This window comes from Capricornis sumatraensis, chromosome 1 (genome assembly GCF_032405125.1).
Source record: "Capricornis sumatraensis isolate serow.1 chromosome 1, serow.2, whole genome shotgun sequence".
Lineage (NCBI taxonomy): Eukaryota > Metazoa > Chordata > Mammalia > Artiodactyla > Bovidae > Capricornis > Capricornis sumatraensis.
This window is the reverse complement of record NC_091069.1, coordinates 36,681,054-36,707,536: the sequence shown is the minus strand read 5'-3', so window position 1 is coordinate 36,707,536 and position 26,483 is coordinate 36,681,054. Positions and strand designations below refer to the sequence as shown.

General features: G+C 41.2%; 1 protein-coding gene across 1 annotated transcript in view; it reads left to right on the top strand.

Moving 5' to 3' along the window:
• The first annotated feature begins 2,102 nt into the window (after positions 1–2,102).
• Positions 2,103–26,483, top strand: part of ALK (ALK receptor tyrosine kinase) — a 734,717-nt gene continuing 710,336 nt past the window's right edge. The window contains exon 1 of the mRNA XM_068966737.1: positions 2,103–2,787. Coding sequence (XP_068822838.1) covers positions 2,103–2,787 — 685 coding nt within the window. The remainder of the gene's footprint in view (positions 2,788–26,483) is intronic.

The following is a 26,483-nucleotide window of genomic DNA, read 5'->3' as shown; positions in this document are numbered from 1 at the left end:
CACTGTGTGCATCAAAGATTGTAGTTTGTCTGCGATTCCAGTGAACCACTTGTTATAAACACAGCCATTATCCAGGTTCTGTGATAGCTGCTCAAGAGAGATGAAGAGAGACTGGAGATACAGCCCTGACTTCACAGGGCTCTAGAAATGGCCTGCAGTTTTGAACTGTCTGTCACTCCCAGGACTGTGAACATGAATGCCAGATCATTCTTTCTAGCTAAGTCACTTCTATACTTCTTAGCCTGTTACTCATAGAAGGGTATGATTAAGAGCAGTGGTTAAGAGGCATGAGTAAGAGCTCGGGAGGCACGTAGGACTCTGTGATCCTAGGAAAATCAGTAAAGATCTCTGTGACTCAAGTTTCCTCAAAAACTAGAGTTTAAAATATTTACCTTGCAGAGAGTAAAGGAAGTAACACATATTTAAGCACCATTCTGAGAAAACACGCTGTGACTGCGGTCTGAAATATTTATTGTAGCTGAATCGCAACTCTGCAAGATCGCAAGCCACTTCCACCCTCCCCCTTAAGCCCCCCAAAATGCTCCCCTCCGACCTCCGCACCATTTTATCCTGTGTGGATGGTGGGATCACCAGGTTCCCCAGGAATTCGTTCAAATAATGGAAGAGTCAGAGAAAACTCTGTCTAAGGGCCCTAATCCAAGCCCAGAGTTGGCAGTGTCACGCTGCACCTCCCTTCTCCCCTCCCCTGGCCTTCAGTTTTATTCCAGAACTGCTTTTCCTAAGTCGGATTCGTTTACTTGCCTTAAATGCTAAATTAGAATGCTTGATTACAAAGGCCTCTTCCAGTCCTACTGTTTATCTAATACACGATCCTGTTCACAACAGAAGCGACATAGGGCAGGGCATCTGGCAGAGGTGGAGCGAGAGAGGGAAGAGGGGTGGAGGGAGGGTAGGGCGGGCTCTGTGCTTTTCTCAATGAAAGCGGGGGGGGGGGGGGGCTCTGCAGATTTGCATAAGAAGTCGACCTCGCCGCACCATTGGCTGGCAGGCTAGCGGGGCGGGGCGGGGCTGCGTGGGCCCAGCCGCGGTGAGGAGTTGGTATTCGAACCCCGCCCCCGCCTCGGCCCGGCCCCCTTCTCGGCGCGCGCTCGCGGCTCCGCCAGCTGCAAGTGGCGGGCCACCAGGCAGATGCGATAGAGCGGCTCCCGGGGCTGCAGCGGCAGTAGCAGCTGGCACCCTGGCTGCCGCAGCCCAGAGGGTCGCGGGGCACAGAGGCGACTTCCGGCCACCTTCTGCCCAGTCACTGAAGCCGCAGGAGCTGCCGATGAGTGAGGAGGGGGCAGCAAGATTTCGGGCTTTTGGTCCCTGAATGCTTTCACTCCCTTCTGCCGCTGGGGCCGCTTTGGTGCCCGAGAACTCTGAGACCAGACGCGGGAGGATAGCAAGGACGGTGTAAACTTGCGCGGCGGCGGCCTGAGCCTCTGCTCCGCAGCGAGACGGCTCGTTTCAGGTCCAGAAGTTCAGCTAGTAGTGCAGACCAAAGACCTCCCGATGCGGAGGGTCGCAGGAGGGTGCGCGAGAAAACAGCTGGTGCCCTCGTTTCCCTGCTAGACGCGGAAGAGGAGGTCAGAAGAGCCGAAAGCAGCTCAGGAGGTGGCCGGGACACCAAATACCAGCTCGGAGCCACCGTTCCCGGCACAAAAGTTGCAGAGGGTTGGAGGCCGCTCAAGAGTGGACAGACCACAGCTCAGGCCGCGAGGGGCAGGAGAGGACGGTACCTAATTGCCATCTCCCGTCAACCATAGTAGTCTCATTCCAAAGCGCGGCGATCAACGGACGGGGGCGCGGCATTTTGCGCGGCGCGCGAGAGGCATAGGGTCCCAGCTGCTGAGCCCTTCGCGCTTCAGGGTCTCTTGACATGCCCCTGAGCTTCCAGCCCCGTTTTATTGAGATTCCTGCTCTCCTCCTTGCAGTTGGAGGAAAGGAAATCTAGTGCACGGACAGTCCCCCGATATCTGGTGGAAGGAGCCTGTCAGGACCAACGACTGTTAGGAACCCCTTCTCATCTGAGGGGGGAGCGGAGGGTGAGGCTGGATCCCGAGGAGTCGGAGCTCTAGCATAAACAGTCATCCTTTGGCGGGATGGGAGCCATAGGGCTTCTGTGGCTGCTGATATTGCTGCTGCTTTCACCGGCAGCCTCAGGCTCCGGGACTGGGATCGAGACCGGCCAGCGCATGGGCTCTCCGGCCATGGGGCCGGCCCTGCAGCCCCGGGAGCCGCTTAGCTACTCGCGTCTGCAGAGGAAGAGCCTGGCGGTGGACTTTGTGGTGCCCTCGCTTTTTCGCGTCTACGCCCGGGACCTGCTGCTGCCGCCGCCGTCTCCCTCGGAGCCGAGGGCTGGCCGGCTGGAGGCGCGCGGTTCGCTGGCTCTCGACTGCGCCCCACTGCTTAGGCTGGTGGGGCCACCACCCGGGGTCTCGTGGATAGCAGGCTCCAGCTCTCCCACCCCGGCTCAGGCACGGACGCTGTCCAGGGTGCTGAAGGGAGGCTCAATTCGCAAGCTTCGGCGCGCCAAGCAGCTGGTGCTGGAGCTTGGAGAGGAGGCGATCCTAGAGGGCTGCATCGGGCCTCCAGAGGAGGCGACTGCGGGGCTGCTTCAGTTTAACCTTACTGATCTGTTCAGCTGGTGGATTCGACACGGCGAAGGGCGGCTGAGGATCCGCCTGATGCCGGAGAAGAAGGTGTCGGAAGTGGGTAGAGAGGGAAGACTGTCCGCCGCGATCCGAGCCTCCCAGCCCCGCCTTCTCTTCCAGATCTTTGGGACCGGTGAGCAGCTCCCGCTTGAGTGGTTTGGGATTTGTTTTTGTTTTTGTTGTTGTTTTAACACATCAATTTACAGCCATTGTCAACTAACCCCGATTTCCAAAACCTCAGCCCATGGTTCTTAGCTCTTTTTTCTCCCTCAAATCGCCTTTACCAGTTAGACTATATTTACTCCTTGAACGCAGTCACTCCCCAAGGGACTCTCCCTTCCTTCTCAGCAACCAAGTCAGGGGGGAAAAAGTTTCCTGTTCTTGATAGAATGACTCTTTCTACTGACAAACACAGGGTTGCAGCCAAGATTGGATGTCCTTTATTTGGGGCTCCTAGGATAGTTGAAATCCCTCTATTACTTTTGCATTCTGAGAGCTTAGTTCTAGATCTCAACTGTTACCTTTATTCTTTTCCCTTTGTTACTCTTCCTGGCCTCCACAAGTTTAGGGAATGTGATACACTTTCTCAGGGAATATAGAACTACTTATTATTGAATCCCACCCAGCTATCCTCTTCAAATGTTGTCTTACCTAGGAATGGCCTCTTCTTCACTAATTCATTCTGCTCTCCACCTAACCCCAGTTCCTGTCCACTCATAGACTCTTGTTCTTCCTCTCAGATGTATTGGGAGAGCCCCAGAGGAACTAAGGGACAGGCGACAGGGAAAGGGAGGGAGATGTGGAGAGAGGGAGCAAAGCAGCCAAGATTATTTTCCTCTGGGGGAGTCACTCTGAAGCCAGGGACAGTAGTTGATTTCCCTTTCTCTCCCTCTCCCAGTTCCTTCACTGCAGTTCTTAGCTTGAGTATCTGTGTTAGCAAATCTGAATGCCTGTTTTTGGAAGGCCCATTTCTCTGCAGATCTCACTGCTGGAGACTCCTGAAATGAGGTTTATATTTCATTTACGCTCATTTTCTTCCTATATTCACTGAGTTGGGGTTGTATATTTAGGCACTTACTTCTAACTCTTCTCATAATATCCTTTGACTGGGAAAACCAGGTGGTTTTGAATGGATGTTTCTTTTGTAAGACCATTGGGGAAAGGCTTGTGAATAAAATATAAAATGTAAATGAATGAGAAAGCATAGAAGAGAAAGCATGCCTTTTAAATGCCTACACTAATTTCATTGAGTAAAACCCGGCATCTTTTCTATCATTCCTGTTGTCAGAAATAAATGAAATTCTCATGCTCCACTGGTTACTAATGTCTCTGTATTAATTGGATGGAAAGCATTGAAAAACAGCCTAATATAGAGCTACAAGTATCCCCCATGCTTATCCCAACACACACACACACACACACACACACACACACACACACACACACACACACACTCCCACATATACCCAGTAGTCTCGTGAAGGGATATTCTGAAGCTGAGGTTTCCCAGTCATTGCAGAGAAAATATACCAATATGTGATCCCCATGGAAAACATGAATGAGTTGAGTCTGGATGCATATTTCAGCATTAGCACTAGTGGTATTGACACCTAAAATGACCCCTTTATATTCAGTGTTGGAATTTATACTAGCCTGTGGCAAGAGTCAGGATCTGATGAATTTGGTAGTGCTTTCTGTGAACTGAGGTAGAGACCAGTACTGTTGCCTCGCTGCAGATACTTTTGGAAAGAACAGCTGTGCTTTAATGTTGTCTCGGCTTCCGTGGTTTATACATGCGGCATTCTCTTTTAGTGCCTAATGTTTGTGTAATGGATATAAAAATTACTTCTCTGGGAATGCAGATTTTCTCCCACTTTCTGTCTCTGAGCATCTCTGAAACTTTCCTATCATTTCTTGTTATATAGGCAGGCCCTAGCAGTCTAGATGCTGATGATACAGGCAAAGGGGTCCTTTCTACAGCTCTGAACTTACCTATTATAAACAAGCAGGTTGCTTGAAGTTATCACTGGTGCCTCTGGAGAGTCACATACTTAATGCTTTTGAAGAATATACTCCAGTCAAACATTAGATGAGGAGTTGGAGCTGCTGAGTGAGGGAGTTTCATCTAGAGATTAGTGTGCTCTGGGAGCTGCTCTGCTACTGGCTATAGGGAAGCACAGTGAACATCCCAAATCCTCCCTCAGCAACACAGTCCATTTGGCAGCAGGACGAAGCCCTTATGCATCATTTGACACGTCTAGCAATGCTAGTTTTAGAAAGAGCCAGGATTCTGCCATTAAAAGGCTAGAAATTTTAGCCAAGCATTTTTCAGCAGTATTGGGATCAAATGATTATTGATGGGATCAAATAAGACACTAAGTGTAACTGGATGAGCTCCCCATGACCTCCAGAGAGACAGACAGCTTATTGAAAAGCACTTCAGGCCTTGTGGTGATCACACTTGGAACAGACTGGACTCTTCTGCTCTGAGACATATGCTGTCTGCAGTTAGGCAGCTGGCCATGCAGGACTAGCTTCTCGCCTTATCACTGCTTCCCCAGCCTCATTTAGATACAGTCTCTACTGCAGGCTTCCTGTGGAGGGACTGGGCACACCCTTCTGTATCATGTTTTATGTTTGGGACAATATATATTATTGTGGTTTCATTCATTTTCTTGTATCAAATTTTCTTGTATCAAAATTGAAGTTTAGGTTCTCACACTTGGAACAATTAGTCACACTTGGACTAATTTTGCTATTTATCATGTTTGAGGAAATGGATTTGTTCTTTATATAGACTCTGACTTACAGAAAAGGCATTTAACTCTTCTGTGACATAGGATCTTTAGTTAAGTGAAGAATAGGCACAGCTCAGTAAATTTCTCCCTGTTTCTGCCTGAGTAACTGATGGTCTAATCTAGAGGGGGATGGTCTTGCTGGTGGGGCTGTCTGTGGGGAAGAAAGTGGAGAGGATGGGTCTTCTGCCAAGCCTTGTTTTGAGGGGCCTGGGGTAGCCCATTTGTCTCAGACTAAAGGTAGGCTACCAAACCTGAGCAGACTATGACTAGCAATGTGGTAAGAAATAGAAAAGCACCTAGTTAGAACAAAGCAATACCTTCATATCACTTGCAGTTTGGGCTATCTGAGAGAACAAAAGGATGTCTGAGAGACTTTATAATGCATGCCATGTTAATGGTGTTTCTTTGACGGTTATTGTGAATTCATAAATGGGATCAACATATGAAAAGTCTGAAGTAGTTCCCCAGAACACCCATTCATTGAAAAGAGGTACAGAGAGTTACTGGGGCTATACAAATGGTGTAAACTATCTTGGGATACCCCAAACCTCAAAAATGATGTCTGCCTGGAGGCTACCACATTGCCCATAGCTCTACTTTGTAACCTGTTGTGTAAATGTCTTGACATCTAGCTTCTGCCGTCCTTCAGGCAGAAGCCTAGAGGATAATGATCTGTGGGATAAGAGGGCTTGTTTCACTGTTAATACCTGCCTTCTCATTCCAGGAAAGGGGATATATGACTTGGGACTGTATATGTACTATGGAGAGGCCTAAGCAATTTAGAGTAGGATATACAATGCAATATTCCTGACCCTTGACCTCACATATCTGTTAGTCCCTTCCTATTTCATTTCTGGAAAGGGCAAAGAGAGGGAAGGAAGATAGAAAGTAAATTGGAGCTCCCAGAAGGGATATCAGTTATTGGAGGTGAATTGGGAGAGTTGGAGTTAGTCCAGAGAAGAGCAGAGAGCTGATTTAAGAGTGGAATGGACTGATTTATGACAAAAGATGAAAAAAATTAAATATATATGGCTGGTCTAAGTGGTGATGAAGGGGAAGCCATGGTAACAATCTACAAATTTCTGAAGAGGGAGAGTGGCAGTGAAGGGGAAGAGTTATTTAGTGTGGCCCACAGAAGTAATAGGATGAGACTTGCAGAAGGAAACTTCAGGTTAGATATCAGGGAAACCTTATTTTCTGAAATTGATATTCCTCTGACTATGGACTGGAATTCCAAAGGAGCAAAAGAGTAAGGTGAGATGTGGGTCAGACAAGCCACAGCATTCATAATTAATCAGTTCTATATTTTCCAGTGTTGCGAAGCTGCAGAAGTCAGGAGAGCTGGGATGGAGAACAGCGTCAGGAGTTGGGTTTTTTGGGATGCAGTTCTGGAGAGCGTCTGGGTTTTGATGTTGCCAGGGGGAAGAGAAAATAATTGCATATGTATCTCTGAAGTTTGTGGGAAGTGCTTGCAAGAACATTGTTGGTATCTTGAAAACACTATTTTGAAATTAATGAGTTTATTCTTCTTTGTCCCTAGATTAAACAGAGTGTTCTCTGGGGTTTTTGTATATTCAGTAGGGGGAGTCACACTCACCCAGCACTATGCATTAAAGATATATTTATTCACATGTGTGGCATCAAGTCACTGGGCCAGACAAAAGGTACTTGGATCTTGAGAAGATGAGATCAGTTCTAGATTTGGTGAACTCTTACTGGCTACTGAAAACCTTTTGAAATGCTGAGAATATATACAGCTATTTGAAAAATGTGCTTCTTCTAAATCCTATTGATCCTTTCACAAATTTACAAAAGAGAAAGAAGGTTCATGGGAGGTTTTCTGTGGAATGTGGGAGGAGAGTAGTATCATTAATAAAAATGAAAGCTTTTATAAGGCAGTTTGTCTACAGAAGGTAAAGAGGGACTGGCCTGTGGGGAGAAGAAAAGAAGGAGTTGTGTGAGCAAAAGTTGCAGCCTATTGCCACTCTCAGGATTACTACCTGACAACACTTCATAGAAATTTGCCCAGCCTGATTTGGAAAGGATATTTTGCTTTTTAAAATAATCATTATTAACATCCTATTACAGTTGTGTGGGACTTTATAATTATAAATCATTTTAACATTTGTCATTTTTACCAATCATACAGTAGGAAGGGCAAATATTTGCTTTATTTTGTAAGTAGAGTAATTGGAATCCAGAAGTTTGATAACATTGTTTCAAGGTCATTTAGGTAGAAGGTTTTAGACCTGGAAACTTTCATTTATATGTTGAAAGGTTATGACTTGCTAAAGGATGTTTTAGAGTACTGACTGGGACCACATATCCTGCCTTTAAATCAGAGCTCTTTCCACTAAGGGAATCATTTCAAGGTGCATACTACAAATAACCCAGACATGTAAATAGACAAAAAGCTTTACATTATCTTTTTCAGAAGGTCATACAATAAATATTTGGTGGGCAATAGCCATGACTTGGAAACATTTCTTAAAATCTTTAAGGCCTGGTTTGATCATTTGAAAATGGTTATAGTAAACAGTTCCTATCTCAAGATCATGTCCTGAATATTAAATTAGGTGATGTATGTAAATCTTAGGGCTTTCCTGATGGCTCAGTTGGTAAAGACTCTGCCTGCAGTGTAGGAGACCTGGGTTCAATCCCCGGATTGGGAAGATCCCCTGGAGGAGGGCATGGCAACCCACTCCAATATTCTTGCCTGAAGAATCCCCATGGACAGGCGGGCTGCAGTCCATGGGGTCTCAAAGAGTCAGACACGACTGAGCGACGAAGCACAGCACATGTAAATCTTAATCCAAAACCTGAAACATCATAAACTGCTCCATCAATATGAACAATTATATTTTTTTCCTAGAAGCAGCAACACTCCAGCATCTGGTCGTGCACTCTGCAATTACAAGGGTTCCATATACATTTTAGCCTATTTGAATGGTGCCATCTGGAGTTGTGCAGTCCTCGTGTGTGGCAATACGTGGCAGCCCTGGCAGCAATTGTGATACTGTGTGTTCCCCATACAACTAACTTCTAACTCCTAAGAGATGAGAGGTGAGATCCGGAGGAAACGGGGAGTGACCAGGATGACAGTTTCTATTGTTCCATCACGGAAGACCTGTCTTTGCCAGAAATGTAGATGAAAAGAGGCGTTGAGGGGTGGCATTTACTTTATTCCTATCAACTATTATCCTCTTATATGCCTTTTGACCTTGGATTCAGTCCAGAGAATCAAGTGGCATATTTACAGTCCAATCCTTTTTTTTGTTTGTTTAGAAATAAACAAAGTCTTAACTTTGTGAAAGTAAGGAAACAAATGCTGAGAAAGAAAAAGATAGAGGCATTAAGAGCAATAGTTTTCAGATGGTGGATCTTCCCTCAGAGTGATCTGTGCAGTCCAGGCCTTACCATGGCCATAGACATGCTGGCAACTCCTTTACTGTAATTAGCTAGAGCTGTGCCCTTCCTGTACATTTCTAGCCTCATCATTCATTGTCAGATGTGTACTGTGCTTAGTCGCTCAGCCATGTCCCACTCTTTTTGATGCCATGGGCTGTAGCCCGCAGGCACCTCTGTCCATGGGGATTCTCCAGGCAGGAATACTGGAGTGGGTTTCTTTGCCTTCCTCCAGGGGATTTTCCAACCCAGGGATCAAGCCCAGGTCTCCCACATTAGATGGATTCTTTTCCATCTGAGCCACCAGGGAATCCCCCCATTGTCAGATGCAGTTCAGTTCAGTTCAGTGGGTCAGTCGTGTCCGACTCTTTGCAACCCCATGAACCACAGGACGCCAGGCCTCCCTGTCCATCACCAACTCTGGGAGTCAACCCAAACCCATGTCCATTGTGTTGGTGATGCCATCCAACCATCTCATCCTCTGTCGTCCCCTTCTCCTCCTGCCCTCAATCTTTCCCAGCATCAGGGTCGTTTCAAATGAGTCAGCTCTGCACATCAGGTGGCCAAAGTATTGGAGTTTCAGCTTCAACATCAGTCCCTCCAAAGAACACCCAGGACTGATCTCCTTTAAGATGGATTGGTTAGACCTCCTTGCAGTCCAGGGGACTCTCAAAAGTCTTCTCCAACACCACAGTTCAAAAGCATCAATTCTTCGGCACTCAGCTTTCTTTATAATCCAACTCTCACATCCATACGTGACTACTGGAAAAACCATAGCCTTGACTAGAAGGACCTTTGTTGGCAAAGTAATGTCTCTGCTTTTTAATATACTGTCTAGATTGGTCATAACTTTCCATCCAAGGAGCAAGCATCTTTTAATTTCACGGCTGCAGTCACCATCTGCAGTGATTTTGCAGCTCCCCCCCCCCAAAAGAAGTCTGCCACTGTTTCCACTGTTTCCCCATCTATTTGCCATGAAGTGATGGGACCAGATGCCATGAGGAAATGCAAAATCCTAAGTGGTTAATAGACATGAGCCCATGAAAAGCAATTAAATCTTTGAAATTCCATGGAGACACATAGCCCAGGGACTTGAATGGGAGGCTGTCTTAGGAAATTCAGTTCAGTTCAGTTCAGTCGCTCAGTCGTGTCCGACTCTTTGTGACCCCATGAATTGCAGCACGCCAGGCCTCCCTGTCCATCACCAGCTCCTGGAGTTCACTCAGACTCATGTCTATCAAGTCAGTGATGCCATCCAGCCATCTCATCCACTGCCGTCCCCTTCTCCTCCTGCGCCCAATCCTTCCCAGCATCAGGGCCTTTTCCAGTAAGTCAACTCCTTGCATGACGTGGACAAAGTACTGGAGTTTCAGCTTTAGCATCATTCCTTCCAAAGAACACCCAAGACTGATCTCCTTTAGAATGGACTGGTTGGATCTTCTTGCAGTCCAAGGGACTCTTCTCCAACACCACAGTTAAAAAGCATCAATTATTCTTCGGCACTCAGCTTTCTTTATAGTCCAACTTTCATATCCACACATGACCACTGGAAAAAGCATAGCCTTGACTAGAAGGACCTTTGTTGGCAAAGTAACGGCTCTGCTTTTTAATATGCTATCTAGGTTGGTCATAACTTTCCTTCCAAGGAGCAACTGTCTTTTCATTTCATGGCAGCAGTCACCATCTGCAGTGATTTTGGAGCCCCAAAAAATAAAGTCTGACACTGTTTCTACTGTTTCCCCATCTATTTCCCATGAAGTGATGAGACCAGATGCCATGATCTTCGTTTTCTGAATGTTGAGCTTTAAGTAACTTTTTCACTCTCCTCTTTCACTTTCATCAAGAGGCTTTTTAGTTCCTCTTCACTTTCTGCCATAAGGGTGGTGTCATCTTCATATCTGAGTTTATTGATATTTCTCCCAGCAATCTTGATTCCAGCTTTGCTTCTTCCAGCCCAGCGTTTCTCATGATGTACTCTGCATATTAGTTAAATAAGCAGGGTGACAATATACAGCCTTGATATACTCCCTTTCCTATTTGGAACCAGTCTGTTGTCCCATGTGGAGTTCTAACTGTTGCTTCCTGACCTGAGTATAGGTTTCCCAAGAGGCAGGTCAGGTGGTCTGAGATTCCCAGCTCTTTCAGAATTTTCCACAGTTTATTGTGATCCACACAGTCAAAGGCTTTGGCATAGTCAATAAAGCAGAAATAGATGTTTTTCTGGAACTCTCTTGCTTTATCGATGATCCAGCGGATGTTGGCAATTTGATCTCTGGTTCCTCTGCCTTTTCTAAAACCAGCTTGAACATCAGGAAGTTCACGGTTCACGTATTACTGAAGCCTGGCTTGGAAAATTAGGGAAATTACTTTACTAGTGTGTGAGATGAGTGCAATTGTGCAGTACTTTGAGCATTCTTTGGCATTGCCTTTCTTTGGGATTGGAATGAAAACTGACCTTTTCCAGTCCTGTGGCCACTGCTGAGTTTTCCAGATTTGCTGGCATATTGAGTGCAGCACTTTCACAGCACCATCTTTCAGGGTTTGAAATAGCTCCACTGGAATTCCATCACCTCCACTAGCTTTGTTCATAGTGATGCTTTCTAAGGCCCACTTGACTTCACATTCCAGGATGTCTGGTTCTAGGTGAGTGATCACACCATTGTGATTATCTGGGTCGTGAAGATATTTTTTGTATAGTTCTTTTGTGTATTCTTGCCACCTCTTCTTACTATCTTCTGCTTCTGTTAGGTCCATACCATTTCTGTCCTTTATTGAGCCCATCTTTGCATGAAATGTTCCCTTGGATTCTCTAATTTTCTTGAAGAGATCTCTAGTCTTTCCCATTCTGTTGTTTTCCTCTATTTCTTTGCATTGATCGCTGATGAAGGCTTTCTTATCTCTTCTTGCTATTCTTTGGAACGCTACATTCAGATGCTTATATCTTTCCTTTTCTCCTTTGCTTTTCGCTTTGCTTCTTTTCACAGCTATTTGTAAGGCCTCCTCAGACAGCCACTATGCTTTTTTGTGTTTCTTTTCCATGGGGATGGTCTTGATCCCTGTCTCCTGTACAGTGTCACAAACCTCCTTCCATAGTTAATCAGGCATTCTATCTATCAGATCTAGTCCCTTAAATCTATTTCTCATTTCCACTGTATAATCGTAAGAGATTTGATTTAGGTCATACCTGAATGGTTTAGTGGTTTTCCCTACTTTCTTCAATTTAAGTCTGAATTTGGCAATAAGAAATTCATGATCTGAGCCACAATCAGCTCCGGGTCTCGTTTTTGCTGACTGTATAGAGCTTCTCCGTCTTTGGCTGCAAAGAATATAATCAGTCTGATTTCAGTTTTGACCATCTGGTGATGTCCATGTGTAGAGTCTTCTCTTGTGTTGTTGGAAGAGGTTGCTTGCTATGACCAGTGTGTTCTCTTGGCAAAACTCTTATTAGCCTTTGCCCTGCTTCATTCTGTACTCCAAGGCCAAATTTGCCTGCTACTCCAGGTGTTCCTTGACTTCTACTTTTGTATTCCAGTCCCCTATAATGAAAAGGACATCTTTTTTGGGTGTTAGTTCTAAAAGATCTTGTAGGTCTTCATAAAACCGTTCAGCTTCTTCAGTGTTACTGGTTGGGGCATAGACTTGGATTACTGTGATAGTGAATGGTTTGCCTTGGAAACGAACAGAGATCATTCTGTCGTTTTGAGATTGCATCCAAGTACTGCATTTTGGACTCTTTTGTTGACCATGATGGCTACTCCATTTCTTCTAAGGGATTCCTGCCCTCAGTAGTAGATATAATGTTCATCTGTGTTAAATTCACCCATTCCAGTCCATTTTAGTTCGCTGATTCCTAGAATGTTGACGTTCACTCTTAACCATCTCCTGTTTGACCACTTCCAATTTGCCTTGATTCATGGACCTAACATTCCAGGTTCCTATGCAGTATTGCTGTTTACAGCATCTGACCTTGCTTCTATTACCAGTCACATCCACAACTGGGTATTGTTTTTGTTTTGGCTCCATCCCTTCATTCTTTCTGGAATTATTTCTCCACTGATCTCCAGTAGCATATTGGGCACCTACCCACCTGGGGATTTCCTGTCTCAGTATCATATCATTTTGATTTTTCATACTGTTCATGGGCTTCTCAAGGCAAGAATACTGAAGTGGTTTGCCATTCCCTTCTCCAGTGAACCACATTCCTAATTTCTTAGGAAATTATCTTAACCTAAAATAAGTTGTTGAGCATCCACACTGCATTTTATAGATGGTGTTTTTTTGTGAGCTGTAGATGAGCTGCTGCCTCCAAAAGATGCACATGGATATCATCTCTGCTTGAGAGTAGTTGAACGTGAGTTTTGGTGAGGATGGTTATAGGTCCAGGCGTTATGTAGAGAGAATAGCAAATAGCTAGTAAGGAGCCCTGTGAATGCCTTCTTTCTTAGAACCTTTGCTTTTTCCTCCAATCTAGGGTATGCCCAGTGCTTTTTAACCTAGTGATTACCTGGGTTATTTCACACAGTCAAGGTGTGAGATTAGAGCAGTTCAAAGCAAGTGTTGGCCTGGTGGTGAGATAGTAAGGGCATGGGAGGTACCCAATATATTTTTGGGTGAGCCAGATTTCTCAGAATAGGTTTTTTTTTTTTTTCTTCAGCAAATATTGTGATTATTTTTTCAGCAGACCTGTTCTTAGCTTAGGCCCTTTCCCAGGGAAATTTTATCAAATCCATTTGGTGATATAACATAGACATTCCAGAAAGTGGGAAGCCCAAGAACATGTCAGAAAGAGAGCTCCTTTGAGGCAGATACACCTAACCACATGGTTAATTAAGAGACTTTGTTCCTTGAATCATCCCTTTCTGGCTAAGTGACAGCAGGTGCATGAAGAGGTAGGTAGTCTGAATTCCCTTGAGTAAGGAAAAGGCTAAAGGGTAGGTATGAAAGTAAAACAAAGCAAATCTAGGCAAGCTTAAAGGAAATCAGGCAAATAACCAAAGGAAATCAGAAGGAAAATTTAAACCATTGGTTATGGTTTTTTCTCTCATTTATATTTTACTCAGTTTTCATCAGAATATGGATTTGTGAACTTGGGCATGGGTAGAACTTCTTTGTAGATCTTTTTTACATTCTCAGCCCACATAATTAAAATAAATATTTTTTTGGTGAATAGAACACTGGATTAGGAGCTTGGAGGCCTAGATCCTTTTATGATATTAGCTTTCATTGGATTTGAAATCTTGTGCAATCCCTTAAAAACCTTAAGCCTCTGGGTTTTGTTTTCCTAAAGGAAATAACACAGATCTTGTCTTGACTACCTCACAGAGTTGCTGTTGCATTGTATGAGATAACCTATGTGGAAGGCTCTACTCTAGATTATTCAGAAATAAATATATAAGGCAGTAGAAAAATGAATATATAAGAATCATGACAGGTGCTAAGATTCTACTTCATCCATATGTAGTTCCCCCAACCTTTGGCATTCAGAGCAGCTATGTAACAGCCCAGACTTTGATGCAGGCCATAAGGTTCAGTTAACAGCTCAGAAGCATTGAAAAGTGTTTGTAAAGCCCCTCCCCAAGGTTCCTAAAGTGAGGTTGTTTCATTGAAATCAGTTTGCTCAATTTCAAACTTTTCTGGAAATGGATCTCTGGTAGTGGGACATAGGACCTGTGTTTTAGCATCAGAAAATGATTTGTTTTTCAATTGAGGGATGACAAACAAAGTGGATTGAGTGTATTGATCTTGTGTACAGCTTGATGATAATTCACATGTACAGCATCCACATAATTATCACCCAGATGAAGATACGGAACATTTCTAGCATCCCCAGAAAGTTCCCACCTGTCTTCTTGCAGTCTGTATTCAACCCCTAAGCAAGATAACCATCCTTATCATCCATATCAATGAGTTTTGCCTATTTTTGAACTTCATGTAAATGGAATCATATAGTATATATTATTTTATGTCTGACTTTTCTTAACCAGCATGATTTATGTAGGATTCATCAGTCATTTTGTGTGCCAACATTCAGTCTTTCTTTTTCTTAATTTGCTGTGTTGTATTCCTTTATATGAGTATAACACCATTCATTTATATATTTTCTTAATGAGGAATTGGACTTCTGTAAAGTCAAAGGTAAAAGGTCCTATTCTAAATAATGGATTGTTGTTGTTCAGTTGCTCAGTCGTGTCCAACTCTTTGCAACACCATGGACTGCAGCACACCAGGCTTCCCTGTTCTTCACTATTTCCCAGAGTTTGCTCAAACTCATGTCCATTGAGTTGATGATGCCATCCAACCATCTCATCCTCTGTCATCCCCTTCTCCTCATGCCCTCAATCTTTCCAAGCACCAAGGTCTTTTCCAGTGAGTTGGCTCTTTGCATCAGGTGGCCAAAGTATTGGAGCTTCAGCTTAGCATCAGTCCTTCCAATAAATATTCAGAGTTGATCTCCTTTAGGATTGACTTATTTGATCTCCTTGCAGTGCAAGGGACTCTCAAAAGTCTTTGCCGGGACCACAGTTCGAAAAAATCAATTCTTTGGTACTCAGCCTTCTTTATGGTCCAGCTCTCACATCCATACATGACTTTGGATAAACCATAGTAGAATAAGTAAAAGATCTGGGATTGAAGCCCTCCTATACCATTTATTGGCCCAAGGCTTCTTTGAATTTCGGCTTTTCTTATTTGTAAAATGAGAAAAATAATACTTATCTCCTGAGTTACTGTGAGAATAGGATAAGGCATATAGTAAGTCCTGACACACAGTTGGTATTCAACAAGTATTAGTTTTTTTCCCCAGTTCTTGATTGCATTTCTTTCATTGGTGTCCAGAATGGATGCTTCAAAAGCTTCCTAAAGCAGGGAAAGGGAGCCCTGTTACAAGTGAGGTCATTAACTCAAAGAGGGAAACGTATCAACCAAAGACTATGTAATAAATTATGTATAATAACTCTTAATAATTCCATTTTAAATAAAATAATTTAAATAAAACACAAATATTTCTTGCACTCAGTCTTAAATTTAACAAAATATTCAAGTAATAAATCAAAATTTCAAATTCTTTGGTCATACATTCAAGTGAGTTAAAGAAAGAGTTTAGAGGGGACAGAAAAAAGTGGGCAGAAGCACAACTATATTTATATAAAGAAAGATAAAAATGAGAATGACAGAGATATAAGTGGGAAAACAGAGAGGAATGTGGAGAAGAGGTAACCCAGGAAAATAGAAGACAGAGATTATTTTCTGGATATGGAGATGCATATATATAGTAAAAGAAACCGAAAGAGTGACAGAAGGAGAATAGGGGTAGGGGGAGGGAAGGAAGTGAGAAGGAACACTTGATTATTTTTGGCCTGGAAGGATTATTTTTGACCTGGTATCTGAACTTATGACCACCATTGTGTAATGGTTATTTTCCATTTTATTGAAGTAGAATTCACATACAATAAAATGCACCTATTTTAAGTGTTTTCTTTGATAAATGTGTACACCTGTGTAACCACCTTCCTAATTAGTATACAGAACATTCCTCTCAATCCCCGAGTGTCTTCCTTGACCTTTTGCAATGAACCCAATATTTCCTGCTCTAGGCAATATCTGATTTGATTTCTATTGTGGTAGATTTGTTTTGTCTGTTCTGTGGATGAAAACATACAGTATATTCTTTTGTATCTGACTTCTTTCACTTAGAATTCTAATGATTTTAAGATTTTTTTTGTGTAGTTGGTGTGTATTATAATAGTAGTTTGTTTCTTTTTATTCATCTCATTGTATGAACATACAGTTGATTCTTGAACAACATGAGTTTGAACTTAGAGGAGGTCCTCTTATGTGTGGATTTGTTCAACAACAAATACTACACAGTCCACAGCTGGTTGAATCCAATGATGTGGAACAGCCGGTATGGAGGAATTAAACCCTGTATTGGAAGGGCCGAATATAAATTATATGCAAATTTTCAACTGCAAGGAGGGTAGGTGTCCCTAACTTCTGCATTGTTTAAGGGTCAACAATTTGTTTATCCATTCATCTGTTCATGGACATTTAGATTGTTTCCAGTTTGGGTCTCTCATGACTAAAGCTGTTATGAACATTGCGTGTATAATTCACTTTGTGGACATATGCTATAGATGATCTTAAATCCATTATAGAATTGTTGGGTTGTGTGGTGAATGCATGTTTAACACTATTAGAAATTGAAAAAACATTTCCCCAAGGTATATGTACTGTATTTTGCTCCCGTCAGTAATGTATGAGAGTTCTACTTGCTTCATCCACATCCCTCAAAATATTTGGCATTGCTAGTGTGTGGTGGCATCTCATTGTAGTTTTAATTTGCATTTCTAGGTATTGGTTATCTAACATTGCATAGGAAATCACCCCAAAAGTTAGTGGTTCAAAATAATGATAAATAAGTATCTTTTATAGTTCCTATGAGTTAGGAATTTGGGAACAATTGACTTGGTGATTTTTGCATGGAGTCTCTCATGAGCTATCAGCCAAAACTGTAGGCATCTTAAAGCTTGACTTACTAGGTGCTTTACTCACATGACTGGCTATCTGATGCTGGCTATTGGTGGAGTCTCAGTTCTTCACCAGGTGGTCCTCTCCACAGGACTATTGGAACATCCTTGTGTTCTGGTGTCTGGCTTCCCTCAGACTGAGCATCTATTGAGATGATCATGTGGTTTTTCTTTTTCTTCTTTGATAAATGTGAACTGTACTATTTAACTTCCAAATGTTGAATTTGCCCTAAGTTCCCTGGATAAATCCCACATGGGTATGACTTATCATACTTTTTACATATTGTTGGATCTGCTTCCTAATACCTGGTGAGAATTTCTTCATGTTCATGAAAGTTATTGGTATAGTTTTCTTTTACTATCTTTGACAGACTTTAGGGTCTAGGTAATCCTGGAATCATAAAATGAGTTGGGAAGTGCTCCCTCTTCTTCTGTTTTTCCTGGAAGAGAATTGTAGGTTTTTCTTTCTGAAATTATTTTTGGTAGAATTTGGTACTGATGCCATCTTGGCCTGGTATAGTCTTTGCTGGAGGGATTTTAAATACTAAATATATTTATTTAATACTAATTAGAGGATTATTCAGATTATCTCTTTATTTTTTAGTGAACTTTAGTCATTTGTATCCTTAAAGAAATTGGTTCATCTAATTTGTTGAATTAATACAAGTTAGGTTGTTCATAATATTCCCTTGTTTATTTATCTTTAATGTTTGTACGCTCAGTGATGCCCTTTCTTTTACTCTTGATGCTGGTAATTTGCATCATCTTTCTCTTTTCTTTTTCATCATTCTGGGTAGAGAATACCAATTTACCAATTTCATTGAATTTTAAAGAAATGACCTTTGTGGCATTGATTTCTTCTGTTATTTTTCTTATTTAAATTTCACTGATTTCTGCTCTTAATTTTATTGTCTTTCTTTCATTTTGTTTGCCTTGGGTTTAATTTGCTCTAATTGTTTTTAGTTTTTTAAGATCATTGATTAAATATTTTTTGCCCTCTATTTCAAATATAATCATGTAATGTTAAAATTTCCCCCTAATAATTACTTAAGCTGCCTTGTACAGATTTCATTATATTGTAATGAAACGTCATTTACACTCAGTTAAAAATATTTTATAGTTCTTTAACCTGTAGTTATGTATAAGTAGGTTTTATTTCTGAATACTTGGAGGATTTTCAAGATATCTTTCACTGATTTCTAGTTCAATTCTGAAATGGTCTGAGAACATACTGAGTTTGATTTCAATTGTTTAAAAATTTTTAAGGTTTGTTTTATAGCTCCTATCTTGCTGAATATTCCATGTATACTTGCAAAAAACACATTTTCTGTTATTGTTAGGTGGAATGTTCAATCAGTGTCAGTTAGGTCAGCTTGGTTAATAGTGTTGTTTGGTCTTTTATATCCTTGATTGTCTCTCTGTTTGTTATGTGTATTGCCAATAGAGGAGTGCTAAAGTCTCCAGGTTTTTGTTTGCCTCCTTCTCCTTTCAGTTCTATTATGTTTTGCTTCTCTATCTGAAGCTCTAATTAGGTGTCTGCATATTTAGGATTGGTGGAGAAGGCAATGGCTACCCACTCCAGTACTCTTGCCTGGAAAATCCCATGGACGGAGGAGCCTGGTAGGCTGCAGTCCATGGGGTCGCTAAGAGTCAGACATGACTGAGCGACTTCACTTTCACTTTTTACTTTCATGCGTTGGAGAAAGAAATGGCAGCCCACTCCAGTGTTCTTGCCTGGAGAATCCAAGGGATGGAGGAGCCTGGTGGGCTGCCGTCTCTGGGGTCGCACAGAGTCGGACACGACTGAAGTGACTTAGCAGCAGCAGCAGCATATATTCATGATAATTTGACTCTTTGATTTTATGTAATAGATGGGGAAACAGTGGAAACAGTGTCAGACTTTATTTTGGGGGGGCTCCCAAATCACTGCAGGTGGTGACTGCAGCCATGAAATAAAAAGACGCTTACTCCTTGGAAGAAAAGTTATGACCAACCTAGATAGTATATTCAAAAGCAGAGACATTACTTTGCCGACTAAGGTCCGTCTAGTCAAGGCGATGGTTTTTCCAGTGGTCATGTATGGATGTGAGAGTTGGACTGTGAAGAAAGCTGAGTGCCGAAGAATTGATGCTTTTAAACTGTGGTGTTGGAGAAGACTCTTGAGAGTCCCTTGGACTGCAAGGAGATCCAACCAGTCCATTTTGAAGGAGATCAACCCTGGGATTTCTTTGGAAGGAATGATGCTAAAGCTGAAGCTCCAGTACTTTTGGCCACCTCATGCAAAGAGCTGACTCATTGGAAAAGACTCTGATGCTGGGAGGGATTGGGGGCAGGAGGAGAAGGGGACGACTGAGGATGAGATGGCTGGATGGCATCACGGACTCGATGGACGTGAGTCTGAGTGAACTCCGGGAGATGGGGATGAACAGGGAGGCCTGGTGTGCTGCGATTCATGGGGTCTCAAAGAGTCGGACTCGACTGAGTGACTGAACTGAACGGAATGTCTTTTTATCTCTGATGGTATTCATATTTTGAAGTTTACTTTGATATTAATATAGCCATCAGCTTTCTTTTGATTAGTATTTGCATGGTATATCTGTTCTGTCCTTTTACTTTTTTTTTTTTAAATCAGCCATATGTATGCATATATCCCCTTCCTTTTGAACCTCCCTCCCATCTCCCTCGCCATCCTACCCTTCTAGGTTGATACAGAGGCCCTGTTCTAGTTTCTGAGCCATACAGCAAATTCCCACTGGCTATCTATTTTACATATGGTAATTAAGTTTCCATGTTACTCTTTCCATACATCTCACCCTCTCCTCCCCCTCCCCATGTCCATAAGTGCATTCTCTATGTCTGTTTCTCCACTGTTGCCCTGTCAGTAAATTCTTCAGTACCAATTTTCTAGATTCTGTGTATATGTGTTAGAATACGGTGTTTATCTTTCTCCTTCTGATTCACTTCACTCTGTATAATAGGTTCTAGGTTCATCCACCTCATTAGAAGTGACTCAGATGTGTTCCTTTTTATGGGCAATATTCCATTGTGTATATATACTACAAGTTCTTTATCCATCCATTGTGTATATATACTACAAGTTCTTTATCCTAGATGTCGATGGACATCTAGGTTGCTTCTGTGTTCTAACTTATTGTAAATAGTGCTACAATGAACAATGGGATACATGTGTCTCTTTCAATTTTGGTTTCCTCAGGGTATATGCCTAGGGGTGGAATTGCTGGGTCATATGGTGGTTTTATTCCTAGTTTTTAAAGGAATCTCCATAGCGTCTTCCATAGGGCTATATCAATCTTCATTCCCACCAACAGTGCAAGAGTGTTCCCTTTTTGCCACACCCTTTCCAGATTTATTGTTTGTAGACTTTTTGATGAGGGCCATTATGACTGGTGTGAGGTGATATCTCATTGTAGTTTTGATTTGCATTTCTCTAATAATGAGCGGTTTGTCCTTTTACTTTTAATCTATGTATTTATTTAAAGTGAATTTCTTGTAGAAGACGTATTGTTGGATTTCATGTGTCTTTTTAAAATTCAGTCTCACAATGTCTATCATTTACTTGCTGTGTTAGACACATCTATTTAATGTTATGTTTGATATGGTTGAATCTGGTCTACCATTTGTTACTATTATTTTCTCTTTCTGTTTTTTGTTCTTCTGTTATCCCTTTCCTGGCACCTTTTGAGTTGTTTGAATGTTTTTTTGTTTTAATTTTTGTCTTCATTACATCTTTTTATATTATGATTTTAGTGTTTGCTCTTGGGATTTTATTTATATATGGGCTTTCACAGTTTATTTTGAGTTGACATTTTAATACTTCAAGTAAAATATAGATGGCTTACAACTATGTGTAAGGCTTCCCTGATAGCTCAGTTGGTAAAGAATCAGCCTGCAATGCAGGAGACCCCAGTTTGATTCCTGGGTGGAGAAGATCAGCTGGAGAAGGAATAGGCTACCCACTCCAGTATTCTTGGGCCTCCCTTGTGGCTCAACTGGTAAAGAATCTGCCTGCAAATGTGGGTAACCTGAGTTCGATCCCTGGGTGGAAAAGATCCCCTGGAAAAGGGAAAGGCTACCCACTGCAGTATTCTGGCCTGGAGAATTTCATGGACTGTCACAAAGAGTCAGATATGACTGAGCGACTTTCACTTTCTACAACTATGTATGTCCTTTTATCCTCCCCCTTAGTGTTACAGTTGTCATATATGTTTTATCTACATAATTTAGAATCTTGCTAGACAGCAGTTTTAATTTTTTCTTTCAGCAGTTATTCATATTTTAAATAAGAGGAGAAAACTAGTCCTTCATATTTACTCAGATATGTAGCATTTCGTTTTCCCATCTTTATTAAAATTCCAATTTTCCCTATTTTATCATTTTCTATCAACCTAAAAAGCTCCCTTTTGCATTTCTTTTAGAGCAGGTCTTCTGGTGACAAATTCTGTTAGTTTTTCCCTTATCTGAGTGTCCTTATTCCATCTTCACTTATAAAGAGTATTTTTACTGGGCACAGAATTCTGGGTGGCAAGTTTTTTTTTTTTCCTCTTCAAGAATGATGTTCTTCTCTCCACAGTTTCTGGTGAGAATTCTGCCATTAAATTGTTGTCCCTTATATGTAGCTATTTTAAAGATTTTTCTTTGGTCTTTGGTTTTCAGAAGTTTGATTATGATGAATCTGTGCATGAAATTTTATTTGATTCTGTCCTCTTTGCGATTTGTTGAGATTCTTGATCTGTAAGTTTATGTCTTTCATGATATTTGAGGAGTTTTCAGCCATTATTTCTTTATTTTTCCCTTTGCACCATTATCTTTCTCCTCCTCTCTGGTACTCTAATTGAACAACTATTTGACCTTTTGCTACTGTCTCACATGCTCCTGAGGCTCTGCCCAGTTCATTTTTCAATTTTTTTCTTCTGGTTCTGCAGATTGGACAGTTTCTATGATCTGTCTTCAAGTTTACTGAATCTTTACTCTGTTATCTCCATTTTATGATGATTTTTTATTTTAGATATATTTTTTAGTTTAAATTTTCTGTTAAAATTTTTCTGTTTACTTACTAACAATTACCTTTCCATCTATTTTTCAGATATGTATGTTTAACTCATGGAACATAGTTTTAAGAGCTTCTTTAAAGTCTTTGATAGTTTTAGCATCTTATCATCTTGTTATTGGCATCTGTTGATGATCTTTCTCCTTAAGACTTTGTCCTTTTTTTGGTTGTTGTTCTTTATATATTGAGTAATTTTAGGTTGTTTTCAGGAAAATTTGACTAAATGTTCTTAGGTCTGAGACTTGAGTATGGTTTAAACCTTAGTTTTGTCCTTAAGGGCATTGTTGTGTTGCGTTGAGTCTGTCCTCATGTGTGCTGCTCACAGGTGAGCTAGAACCTGTGGCCAGTTTCTTTACACAATTAGCATATTTCCTTCTCCATCTCTCTCTTCTTTTAGATTTTCCTTAAACTCACAGTTTTACCCACTTGTACTGCTGCAGCATAACTCGTTTAACTAAGGTTGCCTTCAGGCAAAACAAGAGCTAATAAAGATAAACAAAACAGGGATTCCCTCCACACTGTTAGGCCTGAAGGGGTCCCTTCTCGAGCCCCAGCGCCCCCCCCTACCCAGTCTTCTTGTCTGAATGATAACGATTATTATAGGATTTCTATTAGAGTTTGGCTGTTGACATCACCAGGCAAGCTAACTCTCCTGAGGACTTATCATGAATTGAGAGAGAAAAAAAAGAATGCCAAAGATACATGTTCTCTGGATCACAATGCCCTTTACCTGGCCTTTTGGCCAGAAAGAAAGGATTTCTCCAAGAATCCTTAGGAGTTGCTTTTCCAAGTTTTTCCTTTTACTTTCTTCCTCAATATTCCTGGTTTTATTTATTTTTCAGAGTCCCTTGATAGTTGTTTTTGTATTTTGTCCAGAGTTTTTGGTTGTCAGCCGCAGGGTAATAGGATTCTGTCTTGGCTGCAGAAGCTCCTTGTTCTTTTTTGAATCACTTTCCATCTACAGTATTTTTCTTTCATCCATTAATATTTAATGTTGTGCCATTCTTCTGTATTTAAATTTGCTCAGATTCTGTTTGCTGAAAGTATCTTTATTTTGCTTTTATTTCTGAAGAGTTTCACTGGATATACTTTTAGGTTGACAGCACTTTAGTATTGTTCTGTTGTTACATGGTTTGTCTTGTTTCTGATCAGAAGTCAGAGAAATTTTTATCTCTGTTTCCCTTTTTGTTTCCCTTCCCATCATCCCATGGTTGCTGTAGGATTTTTTGTTTATCAAGGAATTTCCACAGTTTGATTATAATGTATCTTGTGGTTTCTTTGTGTTTTTCTTGCTTGAGATTTGCTTAGAGACTCTCAATTCTGCAGGTTTATATTTTTCATCATATTTGGAAAATTTTCAAGTAGTTTTTTCTGTTCCCTCTTCCTAAGAATTTAATTATAATTATGTTATACAATTAATGTATTCCCACATTTAATTAAGGGTCTGTTCACTTTTTTCCAGCCCTGTTTCTCTCCCTGCTTCTGTCTGGATAGTTTTTTTGCTTGTCTTAGAGTTCATTCCCTTTTCTTGTACAATGTCTAATTTGATGATAAACCAGCCCATCTAATATATTTTTAGTTTAGACATTATATTTTTTAGCTCTAGAATATGTACTTCCATTTGTGTTTTTTTCTCATTATGTTTTTAAAAAGTCCTTGAATGTATTTATAATAGCTGCTTTAAATTTCTTTCTGAGGCATTCTGGTACTATGGAAAAGAGGATAGCCATTAGAATCAGATTTCCTGAGTCCAGATCTTGGCCTTAATATCTGAAAGCTGGATTGATCATAGGCAAGTTGCATACGAACCTTACTGGGCTTTTCCTCAAAATGGTACAAAGAGATTATCTCTCTTAGAGGACTGTTTTGAAAATAAATGAGATAATACCTAACGTTAGAACAATAGTACCTTGCACATAATAAGCACTCAATAAACATTGGCTCTTATAATTTTTTAAAGTTTCTTTCTGTTACTTAAATTATTTTGTCATTTCTATGTCTGTTTCTATTGATCAGTTTTTCTCTTAGTTAAATGTCACATTTTCTTTCTATCTGATATACCTAATAATTTTTTATTGGATGGTGCATATTATAAATATTACATTGTTGACTGCATAGATTTTGTTGTCTTCATTTAAAGACTGTTGACTTTTGTTTGCCAGGCAATTAATTTTTCTTGCCCATCAGTTTGATACTTTCAAGGATTATTGTCAAGCTTTGCTAAAGGAGTTTAGATGAGCCTTTATTCTTTTGTTAAGTTAGTTCTCATTTTAAGGTTTATCTTTCTAGGGTCTCCACTGAAAGCCTGAAGTGTACAGTTAGGTTCTTCTCTCTGGTTAAAGGAAGGATACACTCATCTGCATAGGAAATGGCAGCCCACTCCAGTATTCTTGCCTGGAGAATCCCATGGACAGAGGAGCCTGGCAGGCTACAGTCCATGGGGTCGCAAAGGGTCTGACACAACTGAAGTGACTTGGTGCACATATCCATCTGAATGCAAAGTTCCAAAGAATAGCAAGGAGGGAGAAGAAAACCTTCTAGGGTGAATAATGCAAAGAAACAGAGGAAATAGAATGGAAAAGACTAGAGATCTCGTCAAAAAATTAGTTACATTTCATGAACATTTCATGCAAAAATGGGCACAATAAAGGGTAGAAATGGTATGGACCTAACAGAAGCTGAAGACGCTAAGAAGAGGTGGCAAAAATACACAGAACAATACAAAAAAGATCGTAATGACCCAGATAACCGCGATGGTGTGATTACTCACTTAGAGTCAGGCATCCTGGAGTGTGAAGTCAAGTGGGCCTTAGGAAGCATAACTATGAACAAAGCTAGTGGAGGTGATGGAATTCTAGCTGAGCTTTCAAATCCTAAAAGATAATGCTGTTAAAGTGCTGCATTCAGTATGCCAGCACATTTGAAAAGCTCGGCAGTGGCCACTGGATTGGAAAAGGTGAGTTTTCATTCCAATCTCAAAGAAAGGCAATGCAAAAGAATGTTCAAACTACTGCACAATTGCACTCATTTCACATGCTAGCAAGGTAATGCTAAAAACCCTTCAAACTAGGCTTTAAACTATGTGAACCAAGAACTTACAGATGTACCAGATGTATGAGCTGGATTTAGAAAAGGCAGAGGAACCAGAGATCAAATTGCCAATGCCTGCTGGATCATAGAAAAAGCAAAGCAATTCCAGAAAAACATCTACTTCTGCCTCATTGACTACACTAAAGTCTTTGACTGCGTGGATCACAGCAAACTGGAAAATTCTTCAAGAGATGGGAATACCAGACCCCTTTACCTGTGTCCTAAGAAACCTGTATGCAGGTCAAGAAGCCACAGTTAGAACCATATATGGAACAGTGAACTGGTTTAAAATTGGGAAAGGGATATCAAGGCTGTATATTGTCACCCTGATTGTTTACATTATATGCAGAGTACATCATGTGAAATGCTGGGCTGGATGAAGCACAATCTGGAATCAAGGTTGCTGGGAGAAATATCAATGACCTCAGAGATGCAGATGACACTACCCTAATGGCAGAAAGCAAACAGGAACTAAAGAGCCTCTTGATGAAAGTGAAAGAGGAGAGTGAAAAATGACTTAAAACTCAACATTCAAAAAACAAAGATGATGGCATCTGGTCCCATCACTTCATGGCAAATAGATGGGGAAAAAGTGGAAAGTGAGAGATTTTATTTTCTTGAACTCCAAAATCACTGCAGACGGTGACTGCAACCACGAAATGAAAAGACAGTTGTTCCTTGGAAGAAAAACTATGACAAAGCCTAGATAACATATTTAAAAGCATGGACATTACTTTCCCGACAAAGGTGAAGCTGTGGTTTTTCCAGCAGTCATGTATGTATGTGATAGTTGGACCACAAAAAAAGGCTGAGTGCCAAAAGAATTGATGCTTTTGAACTGTGGTGCTGGTTAAAACTCTTGAGAGTCCCTTGGACAGCATGGAGATCAAACCAGTTGATTTTAAAGGAAATCTAGTCCTGAATATTCATTGGAAGGACTGAT